Source organism: Vidua chalybeata, chromosome 7 (assembly GCF_026979565.1).
Source record: "Vidua chalybeata isolate OUT-0048 chromosome 7, bVidCha1 merged haplotype, whole genome shotgun sequence".
In the NCBI taxonomy this organism is placed as follows: Eukaryota; Metazoa; Chordata; class Aves; order Passeriformes; family Viduidae; genus Vidua; species Vidua chalybeata.
Genome location: NC_071536.1, coordinates 27,635,924 through 27,661,753, shown reverse-complemented (window position 1 = coordinate 27,661,753; position 25,830 = coordinate 27,635,924). Strand labels below are relative to the sequence as shown.

The following is a 25,830-nucleotide window of genomic DNA, read 5'->3' as shown; positions in this document are numbered from 1 at the left end:
GTACTAGCACAATTATGATCTGTAGAGTTTTACGAAGTGTTTCACGTACAGGCTACACAGTACATTCAGTATGTGATGTACCTTTTTTTAGTAAGTAAGCCTAGTTAATCAGAGCAGGTTTTATCTGCAGCTGTCATGAAGCTTCTCTCAAACTAGGTGTCTTTCTTTGAATTCCAGTTCTGTCATAAAAGTGTTTGGTTTAATTTCTGCCAGTAAATAATTAAGCAACTCTTAGTGTGTACCATTTACTGATTGTAATTGTAATAATTGCAATTAATTAGAAATGCTAGTTACAGCAAATACTGAAATGGTTTATACACATGGTTTGTGTACCTTGCACATCTATACACATGAATTTAGCACTGAGCAGCAATTGCAGTTGTAGTGCATTCTTAATTCATTGCCTGTTCTGTACTTGCAGGTGGTTCTCCTGGGAATTGACATCATCTCCGCACTGGTGTCCCGCTTGCAAGATCGCTTCAAGGCCCAGATAGGCACAGGTGAGGGGTCTCTGTGTGAGTGTCACCATCACTCTGCCAGCACCTGCACTAGCTGACAACTCAGAGTTGTCTTTCTTCCCAGGAGAGCACTTGGGAGGCTCTTGGTGGTTTTCATGCTCTGCTGAAGGGCAGCAAGCCAGTGCCTCCATTGGGCTTTGGGGGAAGACCAGAGGGGCTCTGCCACTGTTACAGTTTTTTCCTGAGCTATTTGAATGTTCCTGTTTTCTTTCCTTAGTGCTGCCAAGTTTACTTGATAGGCTGGGAGATTCTAAGGACTCAGTGAGGGAGCAGGATCAGACCTTGCTGCTGAAAATCATGGAACAAGCTGCTAACCCTCAGGTATGTTCAGCAGTCCACAACATCAATGACTGGCTTTGTAAAAAAAGGAAACCTTTTTTCTTTCAGAAGGTTTTCTCTGCCATTTTTCTGTCTGAAATGGCTTCATTTCCCTAAACCTTTTTATAAGATGTTTACTTCACTTGGGAAGGCTATTGCCTGACAGGATCCACATGAGAGTGTGTCAGTGCATTTCCCAAGGATGTGATGGGTATATGTCAGGAGTTATTGTTCCAGGTTTTTGGAAGGTACTTGCTCTCTCTAAGAATGAGTATTGTTTTAGGTAGTGGGGAGTTACTGTGAAGTCAGCACAAAATAAAGAATTAGTCAGATCTAAAAGTATCTTGCTCCTTTTTGTCCTGTTCTGCTTGTATGGGTGTAATGCTTGTATTTGAGCTCCAGACGTGGTGTGGTGTATGTCTGCTGGAAGACAGAATCTGTTTCTTATCCCATCTCATTTTTTTCTCTTTCCTGTCTTCCACAGTACGTGTGGGACAGGATGCTAGGAGGATTCAAACACAAGAATTTTCGGACAAGAGAAGGGATTTGCCTCTGCCTTATTGCAACACTCAATGCGTAAGTCAGAAACTTCTGCAAACCTGTGTTGTGTACATGAGCCTGCTCTGATTCATAATGGTGCTTTTTGTTCTTTATTCCCAGATCTGGAGCTCAGAGTTTAACACTGAGTAAGATAGTGCCACATATATGTAACTTACTTGGAGATCCAAACAGCCAGGTGAGCTTTTGCTGTGAGTCACATCTAAAGGTTGTGCTGGTTTCCTTGTTGGTAAATGAGCTAATTGTGCTGCTGGTGGTGAGCTCTCAACAATGCTGCACACACAGAACCCTTGGCTGATTTTGGAGAGGTGTAATTTGAAGTTTGTCTAAACCATCGTGTCAGTTACTCCAAGGGTTCAGCAGAACAACATGAATCTGCAGGTGAGATGAACAGAAGAGGGAAACCTTTGTGGGAGGGGAACTCCTATGCCTTGGAGCCTGAATACAGGGGAGGCTGCAGGGATCCCTCTGGGCTCAGTGCAACACCCCTCACCTTCAGAGAGAAACCAGTCTGGGCAGGGAGGGCAAATGGGGCCAGTCAGACAGCCTGGCCGTGTACACTGCCAGAAGTTGTACAGGCAGTTGCTGAATAGGGGGTGAAGACAATCTGTACCAGAACCTTTAATCAGCAATGCAACCCAAATGAAAATACAAGTGGAATAAAATCTGTTGCTCCTAAATGTTTTTTGTCTTGTTTGGGATTAGATGCAAGTATGTGGGGTTAGTGAGAAGAGGGAGGTGGAGAAGTAGTGTTCAAACCCGTTGTGTAATGTGTACTAGCAGTTTTTGAATAATGCTGTTGATTGTTCTGCCATCACGGGTGACACATCTGTGATCCAGGTCTGGAGAGGGTGTTCAGCTGGAAGGAGGTGTGGGGTGCCCAGCTGGAGAATGGATTTTTGTTTGCTTTGGGGAGTTGGCCATATTTCTGTGGCTGTCAGGGTCTCCCCTGCTAAGAGGAGGACTGAGAGTGAAGCAGCCTTCCCTTGCTGCTTGTGCCAGTGCAGGATGCTAAAACCATTACTCCAAGAAATTTAATGTTTAGGGTCCTCTGTAGTTCTGAGCTGGGACTAAGCAAGCTATTACCCTCCGAGGAAGTCCTGAGTTTAGGGCTTGGACTTGTTAAACACAGAGGTGCCTTGGTCCTGCCATAGGTGAGCTGAATTGGAAAGTTGGTGAGGGCACTGAGGCATTTTTCCTCTGTGCTGCCTCTTCCTTGTGCCTGGCAGAGCTCCTTGTCCTGTATCCAACTGCAGGAGGAAGCAAGGCTGATCTCTTTCCCTTTCTCCTGGGTCTGGTTCCTCATCCCCAGAAAGCCTGTGCCTGAATTGGTCAGTCAGAAAGCGCTGTGACAGTGGCTCTGGGTGAAACGGTGCCTGCCCTGGGGCAGGGGCTGCTCCTGGCTCCCCTGGAGCTGCTGCTGTGCTGCTGGTGCCTCCTGAGCACTGGGAGACGTGCTGGGCTCGGTCACTGCTGCCCTCTCTTGGAGAGAGGATCGAGAAACAATTCCAGGTCAAGTCCACTTTTTTTTTTTTCTTTTGTTGTGGATGTGGAAGCTGTTCCATCAGAGCCCTTTTCAGAAATAATACTTTTGTTGTTTTCAACTGATGAGATTGAGTAACCCAATGTGCATCTGGTGTAACAACAGTCCTGAAGCTCTGATAATTTTCTCAAAAATAAAATTACTAAAGTTTTGTTATTGCTGTGGTAGACTAAACCAAGTATGATGGTGGGGCTCCTTGCCTTGCTCCTTGGGATTTACAGAGTCCTGCAGCTGTGCATCTGCTTATCTGTACACACAGAGGCAATCCTTGCTGTGCTCAGGCTGGGTTGGGGTCTGTGTACCCAGAACCTGGGGGCACCAAAGGGTCCCCACAGACTGCTGTGCCCAGCAGCGTTGGTAGCAAATGGGGCTGAAGGACAGGAGATGAGAGGCAAGAGTGCTGAGTAAGGGCTGGCATGAGTGGAGGTTTGGAGGCTGGCAGTGACCTGCTGAGCAGGAAGGCTGTGGAGCAGGAGAATGGGCTGAGGTGGGTGTGAGTCAAGTGTTAGGGTTTTCTTTGGCTAGGAGGCAGGGTATGTGTGCCTGCCCTTTGACTCCCACCTATAGGCAATTCTAGCTTGTCTCAGGATATTCCATGTCTAGTGCTGGGGTGTGTGGGGGGGTAGCTGCTGGGCCATCTTCTGAGAAGCAGAAGTGCTCAGCTCTGTCAGTGTTTCTGTAGGCAGAGCAGATTGTTTGTTTACCTTCTCTGCCTGCTGTGTCTAGTGGAGGAAGGGTTTAAGTACAGAAAGGTGACACTTTAATCAGATTTATGTCTCTTCTGTTGGCTGGAAGGAAGGATTGCTCAGCAATTTCTTGCAAATCAGTTTGGAAAATATGCAAAATTCATGGTGACTCAAGTGATTGATTACTCCTCCCTTCCTCCCTGTTTTGCTATCAACATAGAAATGTAAGTTTTTAAGACAGCATTAAAAATCAGTTTATTTTATAATATCCCAGTAATATAAGGTCTGTTTGTGCCTCTATCCTTTTTTCATCTAGTAAATGTACCTGTTATATACAATGGGAGTTCGGCAAAGGCAGCCAAGCAGCTCCTTTTGCATGAAACCTTTCATCTTACACCTTCACTGCCTTTTCAATGCAATTACCCACTGATACTGTTAACATGTGAAAGGCAGGGTTGAAAGCTCCTTCATGAACTGTGTCGTAATGTGTATAGTAGCAGCTGTTGTTGCTGAGAAATTGACAAATTTAGTTCCCTAATGTAGGACTTATTAGAGATTTATTAATTTAAATTATAAAGATGATTGATTTCTCTCATGTCTCATGTCCAGGTTCGAGATGCAGCAATAAACAGCCTTGTGGAAATTTACAGACACGTTGGTGAACGAGTAAGGGCTGATCTCAGTAAAAAAGGATTACCCCAGTCTCGGTAAGTTGAGAATGTCCTTAGGTCTTCACTATTTTTGGGCTGCTTTTCATTCCCTTCCTTCCTTCAGGAGACTTTAGGAAGCTCATGATTGAACCTTTTCCTGGAATCATTGTTTCATTTTTAATTTTTATTTTTTAATCTGATAAACACTCAGATTTACTTAATGCAGATCCTGTACCTTTGCCCAGGTATACCACAGCATCTTTGGAAAACTACAAAAATTATTACAGATGTTTAGTTAACTGATGTAAAATTAAGGGAATTAACATTTTTCCTGTATGTTCTGCATATGTAGACAGGAGACACGTCAGACTAGCTTGTGTTTATGCAACTTAGGCTGTCATAAACAACAAAAACTCACAAACAAAATAATCAGTTTTAAGATTTTATTCCAGAAAAAAAACCAGCTTCCCTCCCCTGCCCCCTTCCCCCCCAAAAAAACCCATCCAAACCTTAAATAAAAAGCAACCAAAGTTATGTTAAAACCAAAGCCATGTCCCTCTGCTTCTGCCCTTTGAGGTGTGTTAGAAAGCTGCTCTGCATCTTGCCTCCAGTGCTCAGGGCAGAGCATGGTTAGCCCTGAGGATGGAGTAGATGGCAGCTTGTCAGTGCTCAGAGGGAAGAGGTGGTTTTAGAGTTGGGGTACATGCAGGTGGAGGCAGCACTGCTGCCTCTTCTTCTCCAGTGGAAACATCTGCTCCCACAATGTGCCTTAAAGTAATAAACTCACTGGGAAGGAATGATGAGATGTGGTAAGAGTCTTCTGCTCTGCTAGACCTGTGACATAAATGGGAAGGCGTCAGGGCCAAAGACAAATGTTGTGTCAAGTTGGTTTTTAGGAGTGTGTTTTGTGGTATTTCTGCAAATAGTTAAGATAGAAAGAGTGATGATGAACTGGAAGTGCATCTACAATTAGCCATATCACATCTTCAGTAATATAGTATTTTCAATTATATCTCAGGTTTTCCTTTCAGCTGTTGTGTGTTGATGTTGTTTGTTTTTTTTTAATTTTAAAATAACTTCCTTGCACTGACATTTTCTGCTGACATTTTTGACAGTGCTCCCAAAGACCTGAGTGAAGGCAAATCTCTTCTGTAAGATCATGAGATGTTAGAATTTGGCTGCCCAGGGAGATGGTGGAATCACCATCCCTGGAAGTGTTCAAAAGCCATGTGGATGTGGCATTTGAGGACATGGTTTAGTGGTAAACATGGTATTGCTGGATTAAAGGTCGAACTCGATGTTCTTAGAGGTCTTTTCCAACCTTAGTAATTTTATTATTCTAATATTCCTAAAATTTAAATTCAGTTGTTCATTGTGTATTTTTTTAAACTTTCAAACAGGTTGAATGTAATTTTCACAAAATTCGATGAGGTCCAAAAATCTGGAAACATGGTCCAGACTTCAGTTGGTGAGTAGAAGTACTTGTACTCTCTGTTTGGTGCTTTTAGCAATTTTCAATTGGTGAGGCATTCAAATAGATATACAGCAAGCATTCTGTTAGGGGAAGCAAGTATGGTGATTGTTCAGAAATATACAGTGTTTTTGCAACAAATAAAATGGATGTTTAGTTTGTCTGCTGTCTTTTTGCAGTATCAGAAGGAAGCCTGAGTTTCAAGAAGAGAAGGTGGTGCTATAACTGTCTTGTTTTCCTCTTGAGTTACATTAGGGAAATGCATCTCCTGTTCTCCAATCCACGTGCATGTAAATTGTTCATAAGGTTAATTAAATAGTAATTTCAGAGAATAATTGCCTCTTCAGTTAAAAGTCCTAAAAGGCACAGAGGGTGTACACAATAATGCACCAATGTTCTGTTTAAAGCTCGTGTTGTTTTTATTTTGCAGTTCCTAAGTGTCCTGGGATTCCTCCCAAGTCTGTCCCAAACCAGGATACTAAATTTGCACCTTTTGTATGTTTAGGACTGATAGCCAAGGACCCTTACCTGAGCCTTAATTCTGTCTGTCTTGTCTGAGACTAGTATTTTGCTTACTGTAATAAGAAGTGTTTATTACTGTGTTTACAGATAAGCTTATGAGCTAGGAAGTAATTTTAACAGGTGTTATAAATCTAATAGGTATTGTTTAACAGTAGATTTTTATGAGAATTCTTGGTGAGGAAATGCATCTTTCTGCTGACAGTTGAGTAGAGCAGATGAAGAATCTGAGTTCAACACTGTGTGTTCCTATCAAGCTCACACCCTCTGCAAAGCCAGGAGCAGGGGAGATGATGTCCCAGTCACTCCCACCATGCTCTTCAAAGTCAAGAGAGCAGAGAGGCATTTTCTTTTTTAAATAGGAAAAAATACCATTTTCACTTCTGGGCACCATTCTTCTTGCTACAGCCATTTTACAGCACAGTAAACTTCATCCCTGCAGAAACAATAAAATTAACTGATTTGAAAATCCTGAAGTTATAGTTTGGATTATTCAGAAATGTGATGTATTATCTTGTATGTTTGGGAAGGATAAAGACCTATTACAGGTTCCTCTGTGATGGAATGGATTAAAATTACGCTTTTGCATAATATGGGACTATTTTGTATGTCCGGGTGGATGAGGCTTACAGGGGTAAAAAAGTGTAGTTGAGAAACAAATGTCCTTGTTCTTTTTTAACAGGTGGGAGGGGAAGTAAATATTTAATCCCTTAGCAAACTTGTTTAGATTCCCAGCCTCCAGGTGATTTCTCTGGAACCCCCACTCAAACTGAAAGAGATTTACTGCTGATTCAACTTCCTTGCTTTCCCCTTGGCTAGACTAAGGTGGAATTTTTGTCTTGCTAGCAGTGGAATAGAATGAACTTTCAAAAAAAGAAAAAGCAATTTGATGCATCATTGTACTATGTAGATTGCTGTTGTTTGGTGTTTCTAGGAGGCAGACTTGTGATTTGAGATGTATTGCTACATCTGAAGCATTGGTGTGTATCAGGTCTTCTACTTTTAGGCTTCCTTGAAAATTATTTTTTCTTTTATACCCCTTTGTCACTGTTTTGGTGAAAGATTTACCCTTTTTCTGCTTCGAGGTCCTGAGACATTATGATCCCCATCTTCTGACTCCATGGACAGACTTTCAGTATTTCTCAACACTAGTACTCCTGTATTCTTCACTCTGTTTAACCTGATCTACTGATGTCTCCCTGCTCTTGCTTGTGCTGTGGTAGGATGCAATCCTTGGAGTCTGTGGTAGGATTGCTCCTCAGTAGAATCTCCTGTATGAATGTTGAGACAAAAAGGTAGCCTGGGGGAAAGGGAGAGTGGATGAGGGTTAAGGGTCAAAGAGAGCAAAGAAAGGATCTCCTATTGTTCTTTTCATCTTCCCTAGAAATAAAAAAGTCTGTGATAATGATAGTGTTACTTATTAACATTTTTTGTGTGTGTTTGAGGGGAGGGTTCAGTTTCCCTTAGTGCCATAAGGTTGTTTGTTGTTTCTTCCTTGCCCTCCAAGCACAGCACAAATACAGCGTTACATGCTCGTCCTATCTTGTGTGTCAACAGCTCTGTGCAACTTTCAGTTTATCTTTTTGAGATTGTCTAAGCCAGCAAAAGGAGGCTTATCTGCACCCACAGTCACAAGTTTATTGTGGTCTGTGAGAGAAAGACAAGCTAAATTTGTCAGGTTTCTTGTGTCCCTGACACTTTCTGAACAAAGGTGACACTTTCAGCAGTTGTCAGAGTCACCAGGGAGGATGGTGATAGATATTGCACATGCAAAAGACTTGCCTTTCTCAGGAACTAGTGGAAATAGCTCAGTCTTGGTTAACCCTTGGAATCTGGCAGAGTGGTTGGATGGGTGACTATGTGAATGTGCTTCTCTTGTGGATAACCAAGAGCAGGCTGTTGGTAGAAAGGTCACTCATAACTGAGCACCAGAGTTGTGGTAATCAAAACGAGACTTGAAAGTCGTTGTCAAACCTCTGTTAGCACAGAACACAGTGGTGCTGGGCATTTAGGACAGCAGCTGTGGCTTCTAGAATGGTGGAACACAGTAAAAACTGGTCTCTTGGCTCTGAGAGTACTGTTTGGGATAACAGTTTCCTCTACCAGTTCACTGAGGATTCAAGTAAAAGGAAGGAATTGCAGCAGCACTCTGAGTATATCAGGAGTACTTTGGAGATTAGTGAGTTGCTGTAACTTGTTAAAGGTTTCCTATCTAGTGGTTCCCAAGACACAAATGGACAGAAATCTTAGACAAACCTATTAGAAAAGTTGCTTAAAATAATAGGACATTTTCTTAACCCAAAGAAGAAATCTAATGAGTCAACTCTAATCAGACTGCAAACTTCAAGTCTCTGAAAATAATTTGTGTTTTGTTTTGGCTTATCTTTCTATATTGTAGTCCATTAGTGCTTGTTTGAGTTTATCTTGAATTGTTTGATTAGTTTTTTTGGCTAGGCTTTGTTTTTATCATTTAGTAACACAAGAATCAAATGCTTAGTGGGGTGGGGGAGGTTTGCATAGTAATCGGAGGTGTTTCATTAAGTCAGAGGAGGTTTTGGCATGCCCAAGTATGCTGCTTGTTGCTAGGCTACCAGCAGCCCTTATAGCTAGAATATGAAGCTAAAATCCATGCTGGATTTCTTGATGATTCTCAGTGAATCTCTGTTTTGTTATTTGGCATATAATTAGTCAGCCTCTTGAAGCAAAAATTATAGTTTTTCCCCTTTTGGGCTTTCAGCAAGCTAATTATTTTCTGTGTAACTGCTTCTGCTAATTATGCAGATGCCTTATTCCCCTGGGACAAATACATTTTCAGCATGAAAGAGCTAGTAATTGCCAGCTAGTCAGCTGCTGTCTTTGAGTGGCATTGTGTGATGGTCTTTAGTTGGATGTGATACAGAGAGAGGCTATTGGACAGAGACTCCAAGAAATTCATGCTATATGAGTTTCTTTGGTATTATCTGTAAGGGCCTTTGCATAAACTGTACAGATTTTCCATGGATTTGAATTGAATTTGAATCAGACTTGCACTCCAGAAGACTCCATAATCAAGTTTTAGTAAAGATTAAGAATAAAATAAATGATCTACTGAAAAAATACAGGCTGATAGGAATCAATGACCCAAACCAAAGTTATTAGCAACCAAAATATTTTGGTGTGTTTTTTATGGTTTTCATTGTGATATTCTAATATGATGCAAACCTTCATTTTTTTAATGTAAGTCACACAATTTTTGTGAGATGCGTTTATATTTGTGCATGAAGGGATATTATGGTTGTTTTCCTGTGGCAAAGGAGGGCATTGTACTTTCTTGTTGATGCTGAACTTTGACTCAGAAGAGCAAGATTTAGGGATAGTGGAGATGGTAGTGGTGATCTTGGGCTGGAAGGAAATCAAAGCAGGATCTTAAAGCCAGAATTCTGGAGCTGAGATCTCTCCCCCGCAGTACTTATGGAGTAAGGTGAGGGGAGGATGCAATTTTGGTAGCTGACTGCATGAGTGTGTGTTCCAAGAGTAAGCAAGTTAATTAAAACCGTGCTGAAAAAAAAGACATGGTAATTTCAGTTACTGAAAACCTATGAAGAGGGAGTAATGCTACTTTTCAGTAGAACTACTTTTATATTTGGGAGGGTGTATAAGACAAATATGCTATTTACTAAATGAATTCTGTTTGTGAAGTTGAGAACTTGGAGTTAAATAGATGAAAACTGGAGCTATTTTAAATTCTTGTGTTTTGCTGGTAATAAAACTGAGTCATTGGAAGCTATTTTGATATTTATTATATGAAGGCGAATCACCCACATTTGCCAAGTGAGGCTATGCATCTGAGGGTGGAATATTGTTTGTTTGTCAACACACATCCAAGCAGCTGAATTACAGATGGGAAGGAGCAACAACTGTCCCGGATAAACGATATTTTGAACCAGTAAATGCTGCATTGTGCTTTTTTGCGTTCATACCTCCTGGTGCAATTAAATTTCCATTATGGCTTGCTCTCTATTAATATAGTTCCCAAGTTGAAATACAAAATGAAACAGAAGATTGGTTTAATTGACTCAGCATTTTTAGGGCATGAAAAAAGCAAATAAATGCCTCTTCACCTGTGTGGGCCGAGAGAGAGCAGTAATGTCTGAGTCATGTTTGAATGAACACCATTAATTAATAGTACATCCTTGTGGAAGGTATAAATGGACAAGAGGAGCTCTGCTCCCTTTCTAAGAGCTTTGTAAATAAGCATATTGCTGAAATTCTCAAATGCAGAAGGGGAGGGGTGTGAGCAAGCAGGCACAGGGGGGCACATGGAGCTCAGCTGCATGCTGAACAGGCTTTTATTTTGGAGGAGAGGTGGCAATCGCCTGCTAGGTCACACAGCAAAGTGGTGTAGGAGGCTGGTGAGTTTGCTGGTGATTTAGTTGCTGAGAAACATGTACTGAGAGACGTGTACTGTGGGGCTGCTCCCGAGCACAGTGCCCTTCCCAGCAGCTCCCCAGCACTGCAGAGAATAATGACTACAGGGAAAGGTAGGTGCTAATGAATGTGCCACACCGATGGATGTGTTTATTTGTAAATGTCTGAGTATTTGACTGCTCTATTTCTTTTTAACGGTGTGTAGAGACTGAAGCAATCTTGCAGTAAAAGTGGAACTTAAAAAAATAGTCTGCAAGCATATGTAGCCTGGTGTCATCAAGCTCAGTTTAAGATTCTATAAAATATGATAAATGGTCTGTGTTATGGGATGAAGAAAGAGAATGTGTGCATATGTAAGGGACCAGAACAGGTTGAGAGAGGTGAAGGACATGAATTTTCAGAAATCCTGCTGATCGGTGTTGTTTGTGAGTGATCATTAAGACTTCCATTTCCTAACTTGTTTCCTTCTGCAGTATCAGTTGTGAAGATTATTTAAATTGGTTATGAGTGCTTCTGAATTAGCATTGAATCACAGTTCCAAGAATGTGCCAAATAGAGACATCACTTTTTTTTAACCTGTATTTGTGTGTTTTAACTACGTTTCTGTAAGAGGATGTCTGTGGTAGTCGGTGAGGCTGGATTGGGACTTGGGTGAAATGGAAAGGCAGAGGAGCTTTGTATCTATTCACCTGTGAAGAATTAATTTACAGGAGGGAAGCATTTATTGCATTTATTTTAGGTACGTAAGAAGCCTGTGCTTTTCATTTGAGCTTTCAGAGGAGATGATTTCTGTTAGCCATCTCTGTAAAACTGCATTTTCTTTCTTCCCCTTTTCTCTTGATTCAGTGTACCTGTTGTCTTTTTGAAATTCTTACTATACTGTGGATGTAGTCTAATTTTAGGAAGTCTGAGTCGGTCAGTATCTAAATTCTATAAACCTTGGGTTTTTATTGATATTTACTTTCTCAAGGTGTGAGTTAATTGGCAGCTTTTTTTGTAACAGAAAGTGGACGTCTCCTGGGCGAATTGAATGCTGTGGAATGAATACTGCATGCTACAATATGTGCCATTTCTAAGGACAGATCTTTATTTTATCCTTTTGGGACATTGTTTTCCAAGACAATTACTGCATGTATTTTCAGAGGAAGCAGTGTATACATGTATGTGGTGTTCCTTGTTCGCCATCACTAAATGCCTCCCAATGCCAGGAAATTAATACAGAAGCCTGTCTGGGCTGGTTCTTCTCCTCATGAACTGCATCACCTGTCAGTGGATAGCGTCACCATCTACAGCTGAGAGACCTTTGCACTCTGGCTCCTCTTGTCTCTCAAAAGAGAAGTTGAAAATAATCCATGATTTTTCCAAAGTTGGAATTATGTTGAATAATTAACGTACTTCATTGCTTATTGCAGAAAACAAGCATATATTTGTTGTTGTCAATGAAGTGTGATGATTTCATCATACTGGGAACCTCTCAGCTTTAATAGATCAGCTGATGGAATGAAGAGCCTGGGGCAGTGGTCTGGCTGATCTTATCAGTTGGGAAATGTCTGACCTCCAGGTCACTGTTGGTTGTCTGAACTGTAGCAGTAGCAAATGTCAGAAGAAGAGTATGTGGGTATGTTGTTAGTGTATTGTGAATTCTGGATTGAATCGAAAGTACCTTGATCCAGGATTTCCTTGCAAAGAAGACCAGAGTTACTCTGGTTGTTTCATCACTTCCCCTAAGCCCAATGGTTTTATATGAACACACAAATGCTCTTTTGGCAACGCTTTGGTGTAATTAAGCAGAACCACTTTACTACCAACATCACTAACAGACATGCATAAAATACAGGCTGAAGGAGTAGGCAGTTAAAGGATGAGATGCTGCTGTTTAGTGTGGGCTTCATGAGTAAAAGATTAATGTGCACCATTCCATTATTACTGGTGGAAGTTAAATGCATGAATGTCCTGCACATCTGGAGATGAATTTCTTAATGCAGGGCCTGTTTTCCCCCATTGGTAAAGTACCATGTGTATCTGAGCAACCTCAGTGTTTGCCTCAGGGAACACATGCAACTTAGAACACATGGCAAGGACGAATTTATAGTCCAGTGTTCGTAAAGAATTAGAATGAAAAAAATCCTACACCCTTCCTTCCCATGGAAACTGCAGTAACATCTGGTACAGCTGGCGGAGGTGATCACAGTTCAGGAATGCTTAGTAGTTTGCTGATTTCTCTGATATGATCTTTTCTTCCAAATTCTTTCACATGTTTTGATGTCAGGTTGGTTTCACCTCTAAAACAAAGCCTTAAATTTGCAGTGGTCATTTTTTTTTTAATCTCTGCACCAAACTGTGCTGTTTTTCCCAGCTGGCTCTACTTTGTAGTTATTCTGTCAGAAAGAACTTGCGGTCAAAGCTGGAGCAATATTAACTCCAGTGACATTTTTACATGAAAGGACTAACTAAATCTTACGGATTTGATTGCTTAGCTTTGTTTATGGTACACAGAATCTTCCAGGAGCAAGTTCATCATTAGGGTGGTTCATACATATGCCTGTGCACACATACATTGATCACTGTGAACGTAGCAGTGATTTTAAGTCAGCCTTTTAATTCTCAGCAATTCTCTGAGAGATGGGAGTATGAGCTATTCAAGTATTGTAGAGGAAAACTGGCACACTAAAGGGCAATCTGGTGGGAGTAAAAAGTATCCCATAGTTGTGCACTGTGCTGATTTGTGAAGTTTATTTGGGTTGTGTTTGTGTTTCACACACACTGACTTCATTCAACACTTGTTGGGGGTACATAGTAGAGTACTTCAGTGAGCACAAGTGAAGCTATCACAAACTTTCTGCTCCTATGACAATAATTAAAAAATTGTTCTTGGCATAGAAGTCCTTGCCTGAGGCTCACAAACAGTTCAGTTTCTAAGAAAGTAGTGGAAGAGTAGGTGTCTTTCTTTTCCCTTTCTGTATGCTGGCTGGGTGCTGGAGAGTAGTCTCCTAATGACTACTTCCAAATGAATGCTCTGGGCTGTTTTTATATAGAATCACTGTCCCAGTTAGAATTCAGTTGCTATCCTTAATCAGCTGCCTCAGTGGTGGCTGAAGACTGCTTGGAGAAGAGATGAAATTTCTTGCACCTCTTGTGGAGCACTTTGATGAATTCTGTGCTGCTGCTCTCGTTTATTTGATGAGATGTATTTTCAGGTTGAGTGTGTAACAAGTGGACTGGGTTTAGCTGCTGTAATTAGCAGCCTCTGAGCACAGCAGTCACTGCAGTAATTGGTGAAATACAGGACAGGCTTTTATGGGCAACAGAAGTACACGATACCTGTGTTTCTCCTACCAGCAACAAACAACATCCCTGTCCTTGTATATTGTAACCACAGTAGCTGCAGCTTCCATAACTGTGAGGTTTTATTGAAGCATCTAGACTGAAGAGCACCTGGTTGATTTCTAAAAAAACCTGAGACCAAATGCTTGGAAGCTTGAAGGTCTTCTTGTACCTAGTTACTTTTCATTTTCAGATCGTTGACCTTAGGCTGGATGAGATTAGACTGCTGAGCCCATTTCCGAGGAAGACTTAGTAATACAGATGGTATATCCAGTTTTAACATGCAGTGGTAGAACAAAACCTGCTGTTACAGCCACATGTTATTGGGGGGGCATGAAGAGGAGCTTTTTTCAAAATGCAGGAGTGGACAAGTGCTGGTTTGTTACTCCAGAGGGAAGTACAGGGAAGGCATTGTCTGTACTTGGCCCTGGTCGGGCATTACACTGCCTTCCTCCTCTGTTATGTTTGGCTGAAGTATTTTGTTTGTAGCTCAGATATAGTGATGTGAAATAGAACAAAACTGAGCTAAAATAAGTAAATGCATCCTATTTTTGTATTAAGACAGCAAATACTGCATAATGACTGGGTTTCTTCTGCCTGCTGAAGGAATTAATTCTGCCCTGCTGCTCTGTCAAAAGAATCCTTTTGTTGCATTGTGCTAAGCAGTGTGAGTCTCTTTTTTTGTTTATTCCCCTGAAGTCCCAAAGCTGCAGAGAGCCCTGAATAATCCTGGCTAGGTTTACACCCCACGTGTAGCCTGCAGGGATCTCACTGCAGACAGATCTTCATGAGGAAAGCTGCTAATGGCTGCTGCTTTGCAGGTGGCCTTCAGAGTCAAGCCAGGTGAATTTTATCACAAGCAATGCCATGCAGAGGAAGAGAATACCTTCATTCACTGTGAAGTGTCACCTGAACTGCTTTTTTTCAAGAATGGCAAAACCTATAGCAACCACATTTCCTGAGCTGTTCCCTTTCCTGTGATACACCTAACCTGCCTTCCCTCAGAGCTTGTCAGTGCACAACAAAATCCTGTACATGCTTGACATGGATGTTTCTGGTATGAGATGCAGATGCTGATGTCTAAGGAACATGAGACATATCTGGGCTTCTTTGGAGACGAATGCTTGAATGCAGAGGTAGAAGAGAGAAATTTACACTATTTTTTTTACTCCAGATCTATTCCCTTTGATACTCTTGGACTATTTCTAATGATTTCCATGGGAAATGAACAGGCCCTTATATAAATTTCTGGTAGACTATGTTGTAAAAAGCCTTGTTTGAGTATTCTAGGCATGACTGCTCTTAGCCTTCCAGAGGGAAGGGGGAGATAGGAGCTTTAGGTATGAAACAGTGTTGGCACTGCTTCTGCGAGTGTTTATGCAGTTGGCAGCATTGGTGCTGCCTTCACCCCCGTGTAGTGAGGCTGCTCCCTTTGGCTGTGGGGTGGGTAGAGGAAAGATGTGTACAAGATGTTTCATCTTCAAGAAATGCCTGTCTCCCACATACGTCTCTGCCGAGTAATGGGACTCCTGTCTAGTGGAGCGCTGGCTCATAATGAGGCCTGACATTTCTAATTAGGGCTGCTTTATGAAGAATGGGTCGAACTCTGTTCTCCATCATTTAGGTTTCTTCCCCTGAACTCCCCCCAGCTCCTGCTGGGATCAGGGGCAATCCCGGAGGCAGCCCTGGAGAGGCAGGGCTGGGCACACTTCTTCCTGCTGCAGCTCTGCCAGTGCACTTCAGCTCCGATTTATGCTTCTGCTGTTTGAGCTCTGTGCTGAGCAGGAGCTGAATCTGCAGAGGGTTCTAATCACATGGAGCTTCTGTGCTGTGGAGGGACAGTCACGCTCCTTTTCACTGGAGACTTAAATAAGATCTGATCCCAAGCTTCCACAGGCAAAATACTTATGCACCAGCACACTGAAACTTATTCTCTGCTCCCTCCCCCTTAAGAAGCTCCGTACTTGTCTCTAGTGCTTTCCTTAAATGTCTTTTTTTTTTCCTTTCTTTTTGATGTGTGTGCTGGATTTTGTCTCACTGCAGTGGGATTTCTCCAAAGACTCTGTATTGGATCTTTGTATTCATGTTGTGCTCTGTGCATACTGCTTCCCTTCACTGCACTCCCTGAAGCCTATTTATTATCATGGGCTCTAAAGCAGTCTTGTCCCTATTTTTGTCCTAACTATTTCTTGTCTGTAGCAGCACATCATAAGGAGCTCTGTTCACTCTGCCTGAAAGTGTGGGAAATGTGGCAGAATGCTGGGGCCCTGGGAGCTTTGTGACAGAGTTGGACTGTGCCAGGTCGTGTCTCTTTTGTACAGACCGGGCCAGGCGCTCCATCAGATGCAGCAGAATGTTCCCTTCAGGGTCTCCAGTGTGAGCATGTTACGTTTGGTCCTTTCCACAGCTTCTTCCCAAGAAAGCTGGATCACAGAGCCATCTGAAACACTGCCCTAGAAATGGTAAATAGTTCCAGTGAGAGGTGAGAATGTACCTGAACTGTATTTGATGGTGCTCTGCACCCTTGGCCAGCGATGGCCTGACCGGTATTTGAAAGTAGGTGACCTCTGCTCCCTCATGGTGTGCAAGGGGTTTCTGTGAAACTACACACAGGACAAATGGCAGTAATGATGAGCAGCTCCTCTTGTAAATTTTGGGCTAGGATCTTGACTTTCCTGTACCTATAATGCATAGACCACTAATTCCAGAAAACCTCTGAATTAGAAGTAAGGTTTTTATCATCAAGAGGTTTTCAGTTTGTTTTATGCAAGTTCCAGTAGTCCACGTTATTAAAGGACTGAGAGGACAGCCTTATGCTTGGGTTTCTTCCCATGAGTTGATATTTTTCTTCACTTTGAAGATAGTGAGTGAAGCACTGGAAGAGGTTGCTCAGAGGATTTTCATCTGTGAGGTTTTTAAATTGAGTCTGGATGTGGCCTTGAGCAATACAACTTTGTCAGCCCTGCTTTCAAAAGGAGGTTGAATTACTTGACCTTCAGAGGTCCCCTTTAACCTAAATTATGCCATTATTTCATTATTTTCTCCTGTAGCATGCAGTAGTTATGGAAGATCTTCAAATTGGTTCAGTGTTTTTTTTTTTTTTTTTTTTTTTTTACTCAGTACTTTTTAGCTGTGTGTGTCAGTAAGTTGAAGGCAAGGTTTGCCAGTGTCATTTGAGATTGTCTGATATTCAGCTCTTCAGTTTATCACGAGTGGTAACAGGGCTAAAGGCAGAAGAGAATGTGACCTCAGCTAACAACACAACCTGATGTCAGCATGAAAAGGCTGCAAGCCACAACAGAGGAACCTCTATAAATGGCAGCAGGTATCATTTAATGCAGATCCTCTGCTGATTTGGTGTTATGCTAGAATGGGTGATAATGCTTCACTTCAGTTTTATTGGTCTGTCATCAGTGTGACTGTCAAGTTGCACATGGGCATTTTCAGTGAAGCATTAAGATGCAGATTGCTCTTTGATTTTAATATTAAGAATTTAAAGCTTGATATTTAAATGTGGATGTATTCTAATTGTTTATGTGAAGAGCACTTTGCTACAAATTAATAGGTGATCCATTTAATCTTCATGTCATTCTTCAAAATACTATTATTAGGAGTCTTCTTAAACTTAACTTGTAATGGTAAGCTTTATTTTGCAGACAGAGCTCTGTATTCCTCTTCCCTATGTAGACAACCTAAATATTTCTTGTAACTCAGGATGTTTGAATTAATTTTCTTCATCTCAGTAAGGTTTTTTTTACCTTCTTTCCTTGTAATATTTGGAAAAGGAAGCTAAGTAAGCCTGGTTTAAATGTAATCCAAATGACTAACCTAGATCACCTCGACAAACCCACTCCTATTCCAATGAGGAATTATCAGTAGTTCTTTGTGTCGGTGGGAGAGGCTTTCCAGATGAATTAGAAGGATCCTATTTCAAATTTTTAAAAGCTAAACACAAAATTACTATTAAAAAAGAGGGACTGGAAGTTCTCCAGCCCATCTTCTTGGTTCTGTTTTTCAGTGAAGACTTCATCAATTCAGTCTCCAGGTTGTAAAGAGGAGGGAGTGTGTAGTGGGGACCCTTGAAGCTTTGCATGGGTAAAGAGGCAAGGCAGACAGTTTGAGTTTATGCTAATTGACTTCTTATGGACATCCTTACATAAAGGTTTTATTGAAATTCCTGCCTCCCAGTTAAAAAAACCTGATCTTACATGTTTTCAATCTCTGAGCAAAACTAAAAGTGAATCTGTAGTTGTCTGCTACGTGCTGTGTTTCACATGTGCCAGTCCCTGTGTTAGCTAATTCTTCTTTAAGTGAAGGCAAGCACAGGTGGTTGCTAAAGAGAACCAGATGATTTGCCAGCAAGGTGGTGTGGTTGCAGGAGTGGACTTGGACAGGCCTAAGGCTGATTTGTTGTCATTGCTTTGAATTTGAAATTTTCATTTAGAAAGTTAAAATTCCTAAGTTTTGCCACAATCTTTAGTTTGTGGTGTGATTAATTTATGGGTTTTTTAATTCTAGCAAGATGCTTGCTGACCTTTCAGTCATTTGTTTTTAAGAAGCCATGCTTGTTAACTGTTGAGTCTAAACAAGACATGAACAGAGAAGTTCATGTAGGGCATGTGTTAATTCTTTCAGAGATGTAGGGGTTCTTTTTTCCATAGTGCCAGGAGACAAAGTTGTTCTCATCCCTTCACAGACTTCAGACTAAATCATGCCAAGAGACTCTAACCAGAGGGGCAGAGTGAGTGTAATTTCATCTTTTTAGCTCAACTGACATAGTTTAGCTGGCCTGAAAGGCCCCTGGGTGCTGGTTAATATGCAGACTAATGGTTCAAAGCTTGCTTCCCTGGCTGGCTTGTGGCTTCTGAGCATGGATTCAGTGTTTGACAACATCTAGGGAGCTGATGGGATGTGCACTATATCCAATGAACCAGGATGCTGCTGGTCACTGATTGCTGCAGGCTGCCACAACAGTACAAATAGTAAAGAGCTGTTGTGTAACTGAGCCATTCAGTTCCAGTCTGGACAAAATAATAATTCTTGCTACTTGAAGTGAAGGTAAGTGATCTGTAATGGAGATGAGCAATTCAGATGGCTCAAGATGGTTAGTGGTGGAAGCTTCAGATGAACCAGGCTGATCCTGCTCTCATATTTTGGGAGGCCTCAAATATTTTTTCTATCTGAGTAAACTGGTACTTGGTAAAGCAGTCGGCCACATATGAAGAATAATTATGCCTAGACAGAAATCTCTTACTTCTACAGTATCTGCAAGTGTACAGGACCTTCAGCACTCCTTCTTGTGAAAGGAATGAAGTGGTCAAGCTGTGACTGGTACTTGTCTTCTCCAGAAATGCTGAAGGTTTATGTACATTTGAGCATAGAATTTGGGTTTAGGAATTTGATAAAACATTATTTTCCCCTACCCTTTATTCCCATTTCTTCTGATTTTTGTTTGCATCTGGAGGCAGAGTGCTGTGAACTGCTCACTTGCCCTGTGTTTAGTTTTCAGTAACAACTGCTGGCAGATGGCAGTGCCCTATGAGCATTCCCTGTTACTGTGTTAAACAACAAAACAGCAGCAGCCTATATTGTCTGCTAAAAATTACTGAACTGGGTGGAGAAAGATTTATATGGCTTTTTCTTCTGCAACTTGGTCTGCTTGGCATTTTCTGATGTGCAACTACTGATATACTTCTTTGTTTTCTTTGTGTTATAGTCAGCTGTTCATGCAAATTTTTTTTATGTTCATACTGGTTCTTCAGATAGTCTAAGCAATACCTGGAAACACCTGCTAATAATGAAAACTTGCTGGTTTGCCTCTGCTTTCATACCTCCTCTGTGCTATTAGCACTTCCATACCTGATAGTGTTTCAGTTATGGAGTTTGTGAACATTTTTCAGTGTGTCAACAGATAGTAATCCTGCCAGTCAAAGTGAGTATTAACACTTGGTTACGTAGAGTGCAACACATGGTCACTACTGCTTCTGATTTGTGAAAATGTAAAGCAAATGCATAAGAGTCTGGAATCTGACTGTTGATCTTAAACAGTATTATAATTTCAAAATAATTTACTTGTGTGTCAAGATCCTTTTACTTGATGAATGAATAAATAGAAATAGTGAATCGTAGCTCTCAGTTTTTACAACTGGTTTAAGTGTGCTTTTGGACAAATGTATTTGCACATTTGTGAGTCACTGTGAAAGCCCCAAAGTTGAAGGTTCAGAAAGGAAACTCTCAGATAAAGTCTGTGATTAGTTGTTCTCATTTGTAGATTGGTTTCAGTGTCTCTTCCAGCTGGTAGAAGGAAGTCTTGGTTGTCACCTGGAATCCTGATGTTGCTACACAATGAATACAAACCACCAAATATATTTTACTTGTATATAATGCAAGTGTATTTTGCTTTGCACATGTGAGTGGGAAGCTGTTGTGAAATGAAAGATGTGGAAGAGCCATTGTTTTCCTTGTTAGATTTTACTCTCTAACACACATTTCATTTTTAACAACTTAGTCCCATCTTTTTAATTCACTCCTGTGTCTGAAATGTGTTTAAAATAAAATACTTAAATTCTTTGACATGTGTTATTTTCTTTTGTTCCTTCTCTGGAATGTAAATTCTAGGTGTGTCTGGACACCTTACAACCCATGAGAGACAAAGTACCTTTAATAAACCTGAACTTAGACTTTTTGTTTGTCACCCAGTACACAGTTGTATTACAGAGCATTGTCATTTGAGTGAGGACTGGCAGGAGGGAGTTCACTGGATGGGCTCACACTTACAAAGAAGGATCATCCATTTTGCCTCTTGTGAAAGAGAAATGGTGGTCTTCTGCACCTCCTCTTCTCTGAGTCATGCCTTTTCTCCTGTACAAGAATGTGAACTGAGTGGAAGATGACAACAAAGTGATCTAAAAATAAAGACTTAATAAAATGGGGATATAAGAAATCATGCAAATGTGAGGATGCATCATACTCTGATTTCAAAGGTGCTTCAAAGAGCTTTCCTTCTCTCAGCTCTTGCCACCTCTGTGACCTGATGGCTACAGATACTTATGTTGGGATCAGTACCTTTAGAGCAAACTTAGAAAACAAATTTCTTCTTCCCAGTCATCCCTTATGGTAAACCTGGGTTCAGGGAAAGATTTGATCAGTGCTATTGCACTGTAAAAGGCCCAGTAAGTACTTGAAGACCATTATTGCAACCTGGGAACCTGTTGCAGAGTTTCCAAAATAGAAATGTCTCAGACTTCATCCCTATTTTATTTTGTTGAATAACCTTGAAAGAAGCCTCTTTAGAATTGAAGCAGTCTATTAATTTCTCTTGTTACTCCTGATTAAGATTTATCCTCAAATGTTGTGCTCTTTGGTTTTGCAGTTGGTTGCCCATGTGCTCTCTCCTATTCCTAAGTGGTAGGATATTACAATGATATGAATCCATTTAATCTCGATTTCTGTCTGTTCTCCCATACCCCCTGAATACAAGGCTTTCTGTCCCTTAAGTCCCAGAGAGCAGGTGGATCTAAAAGTCCTCCTGCATTACAGTGCCTGCCATAACATGCCTGAACAGGAGGAAGGTCTGAATTGGTCATCCTTGAATCACCCTAGATAGTTCTGCTAGGCTTTGAGCTTGTCTGGCAACTTACAAAATACCACCCAAGAAGTGATTGTTAGTGGGGAAAATTAGACATTTAAATTATCTCTTGGGCTGATACTGTTTTAGTAATATTTTATTTTGACATCAAAGTGTGGAGAGTGACTTCATAGTAATGGGGAATAAGGAATCATGGCTTCAGTCACTAGTAAGTATTTAACTGAATTGCTGGACTGAAAGGGATGCCTGACTCTTGCTTTTTGAGCATGATATGAGTTGATCTGACAAGTAAGAAGCTGCATATGCACCAGTTCCTGGGATGGCTCACAAAGCACAGTGTGTGAATTCCTGTCATGTGTGTTTTACAAGAATTTCTCTATTCCCTTCTCTACTCAATAGCTGTCCTTCCTTGTGTGTTGTAGAAATTTAATCTCTACCTCTCCTCTGTACTTTCCAGAGCTTATTTCCATCTCCCCAGACTTTAATTCAGGCAGTGTACATCAAGTATCATACTAAGCTCTGGTTACCTAGATTTTGTTTCTTTTGGGTAATCAGTGTTTCAGACAGTCAGTAAAAATCCTCTTAAGTTTTAAGGTTATTGAGTTTAAGCTTTAGAGTGAATTGTATATCCTAGAACTGAAGTAAAAGTAGGAACTGTTCATCTCAACATGTATATTTATGCTTATCTTCACAATTTAACAAAGCAGAAGCACAGTGTAGTGGAGTCTGGTTCTCCTGGTGACTTCTATGTTTATATCATAAGCAGCCTGCTGAAAAGGGGACAGCTTGCTTCTGGGGAGCTGAGCCTTTACAAGGACTACACTTTACAGCTTGCAGTTTAGGAGTAAAGTGTAAATGTCACATATGAAGGGACATATTTCTCTACAGCACAGACAAAGCAGTGCAAGAGGGAAGAAGCTGCTCTCTAATTTGTCCATTTGAATTATCATTGCAGTGATCTTTCAGGGTCACAGATGTACAAAGTCGCTGTGCCAGCCAGACTTGCCTTAGGGAAAAGAGAGATCTCAAGCTGCTTAGAAAACAGTTCTTTGTATTAATAAAGTGTTGTTTTATTTTAGTTTTGACTTGCTGACTTTAACTTTTGCATGGAGGCAGTAGTTGTGCCTGTCTGAAACCAGAAATCTATATAGGTGGAAATCAGTTGGGTTTCGGTATCCTGTGATGATGATGATTTCAGTAACTTTTCTGAATGGGGAAGAACTTATACCAGCCATGCTCACCACCTTGTCTCAGTCTTGTTCCACATCAGCTTCTCTTGGCAGAATCACGTGTGAGAAGATGTCAGTGCTAGGGACAGATGAGTGATTTTGACTTCTTTTTTCCCCAGTAGTGGTGAAAACGGCTGTGCCAGGCTTTTTCTTCAATCGGCATTCCCAGCTTTTGAATGGGAACCTCTTTGGTTTTTAATGTTTCCAATTCTGTTTAGATTGTTTTGTGAAGTCTTTAATGAGCAGATCCAGAGTAAGATGTTTAGCTGGGTTGTGGTTAGTGTTTGTGTTCTTTGTGGTAAATGTGAATGATTTTGCTTGGCTTCATTTTCTTTAGAGCTAAGTTAAATTATATTACCTTACACTTGCCATAGTTTAAGAGCATCTCAAGGGCCATTCCTTAGGCTCAGCTGGTGTCTTATAACTTGTTAAGCAGCAATAATTTGATTGTGCGTCTGAGTCCTGAGGCAAATTCATTCTTCATTTTCACTTGACAGACTTTGCCCTTGAACCAGAGGGAATCTGCTTGCTTGTAAATGTTTATTCAGAGCTTCCACCACCTCTTACCAAGTTTTGAACTTGATTAAAACTAAGAGATTAAGGTCAAAACTAGTCTGCCCTTAGTCTCTTTGTTTAGTTCTTCTTGTGGGTGAGATAGTCTCAGAATTAAAGTGGTACAGGAGATACAGCAGAGAAAACCGATAGAGTTCAGATCCGATGAATCAAGATTTTACTGGTCTGCCAAACACATTTTTTCAATTTGAATTTCCTATTTGATCCTGACATATTGTTATATGCAGAAAGTGGTTTTATGTGGTAAAATGGATTTCTTTCATTGTTCCTTCTTGGACAGACCAGCTGTGGAAGTCTTCTACTGTGAACATAGTATGTGGGAAGAAAACAGGATGGTTACTAAAGAAGTCAGATGACCAGCTGTGATCAGAATCAATTATTAAGTCCAACTTTCAGTCATGGCAGGTGGTTTTGGATGGCTGGATAACAGGCTTAAGTTTTACCTAGGTGCAGGGACCTGAGGATGGTTGAAAAAGTTTGCTGAGCCATGGGAAGAAAGTGAAGAGCAACACTGAGGCAGGAGTATGTTAGACTGATTAGGACACAACTACTTGCATTTTTAACTGCCCTTTTTCTTTTAAAAGAAAGAGGGGGATCTTTGTGCTTATTTTTTTATAAAGTCTAATAATAAAGTCGAATAATAGTAATTATTTTTATCTGTGCTATGACTGCATTATTTATATTGCAAGCACTTTGAGAAAGATGCTTTCTTCCTTGTAGCAGATTAAAGTTCCCCTGCTTGCTCAGGGTTTCATGTTGCCTCTGAAATTTGAATACCAAATTTAGTAGGCTGAAGTAATTAATGACAAAAGGATGGAAAGTTTCAGCAATGTCTTCCCTCTACCTTTTTGTCTGCTTTTCTCCCTCTGAGTATGACTGCTCTATTTGCTGTTCCTAATGATGATTCTTTATGGGGAGGAACGTGGATGATGGAGCATAGATCTACCTTTTGTTTTAAAGATGTTGGGGAGTGGATGAAACAAGCTTCAGGAAAACAGAAGCCCTGCTGAGTATTAATATTTTATAAATTGTGACACATTTTTGGTTTTGGTGTTTTTCTCCCATGACTTTTTTCCTTAAACCCATGATTTTCTTAAATTGAGGCTTTGAAAGATGGGTATGAAAAAGGCCCAAGAAACAGATCTCAGGAATTTGAGCTTTCCACTTGTAAATCAGGCATTCAGACTGTGCTTATATTTATTTGAAGCTGTATTAAATATCAGTCTGAATTGTTTATGTTAGCCAACCATTTGGAAGCCATATGCTATACTGAAGTATCTGTCAAATAGGCTACTAGTTGATGTACTAAAACCTGTCCATGCTCACTTGAAACCATACAGAAGAAAATCTGAAATAATAGCAACTTAAAAAAACAAAAATCCTGCAAAGTTCTGCATGCTTTTGGATTCACCTTCACCCCAAATGTATAGAGCTGGAAGCAGAATTTACCCTAATGTGATGGTGATTAAATAAAGGAAATCCTATACTCTGATACATCTTCTGGCATGTGCTCTAATTCTGACTTTCTCTGCACCACCTGCAGTCAACTTCCTCATGTGTATTTGGCCTTTGCTTCCACTGTGTCAAAAAAGTAGAACTAATCCTATCTAGATCATATACAAATCTGTGCAGAGTAGTATTATGAGTTATTGCCAGTGAACATGCATTCTAAAAATTACTGAACAAGCATTTTTTCACTAAAAGTTAAACCTGCCTCATATTATTTACTAGTTTCTGCTTTTGCATCTTAAAAAAACCCTAAACATTTTCAATGCTACCTTTGGAGTCACTGGTCTTGAGTGATCATAATAAATACAATAAGATTTTTCTAAAATGATCCTGAGAAAAGTGCAATGCTAGCTTTTCATTTACTGTGTTTATTCTCTTTAAGACACTGGGGATAAAAACCAAATGGGCTTGATTATCAGGAAACCATTGCTTCCCTCTGCCAGTGCTTACCAAAATGAGGGTGATGTGAGTGGGGATTGGGTATTTCTCCCCAGCTCTAAGGAGTTGCTGCTCTAAGCTCTGGTTGCAGTCGAATGTGCTCATGCAGGTGTTGCAAAAGCTGGCACGGGCTGCAAACGTTGGCACTGGTGTACTGGTGCTGAAGCATGGTTTGTAAGATCCTGTGTGCATGCAGCTTCTCAAAGGCTCTGCTTGCTCTCAGGGAGCTGTATTGAAGTGGTGGGGAGACAAGAATGTTCCTAAGTCCTGCTTTTTATTAGTTAGGAGTAGGCAGAAACTTGTGCCTTCTGGTGCATCAGAAGAGTGCTGTGGCAGGCAGGCAGTGCTGCTGAATACTTCACAGAAGTGTCAGCATCAAGTCTGGTTCCCCATCCCTTTCCTTTGCTAACAGCTGCAAAGATGTGGGTGCTCTGGAGATCACAGACCCAACTCTTTAACTTAGTAGCCATTGTGGCAGGAGCTCAGAGGCATCTCAGAC

The 25,830-nt window shown here is 40.9% G+C and overlaps 1 protein-coding gene across 1 annotated transcript in view; it reads left to right on the top strand.

The window, feature by feature from the left end:
- Positions 1–25,830, top strand: part of CLASP1 (cytoplasmic linker associated protein 1) — a 170,058-nt gene that overhangs the window by 44,084 nt on the left and 100,144 nt on the right. The window contains exons 3-8 of the mRNA XM_053948460.1: positions 422–500; positions 736–839; positions 1,321–1,412; positions 1,497–1,572; positions 4,233–4,330; positions 5,674–5,741. Coding sequence (XP_053804435.1) covers positions 422–500; positions 736–839; positions 1,321–1,412; positions 1,497–1,572; positions 4,233–4,330; positions 5,674–5,741 — 517 coding nt within the window. The remainder of the gene's footprint in view (positions 1–421; positions 501–735; positions 840–1,320; positions 1,413–1,496; positions 1,573–4,232; positions 4,331–5,673; positions 5,742–25,830) is intronic.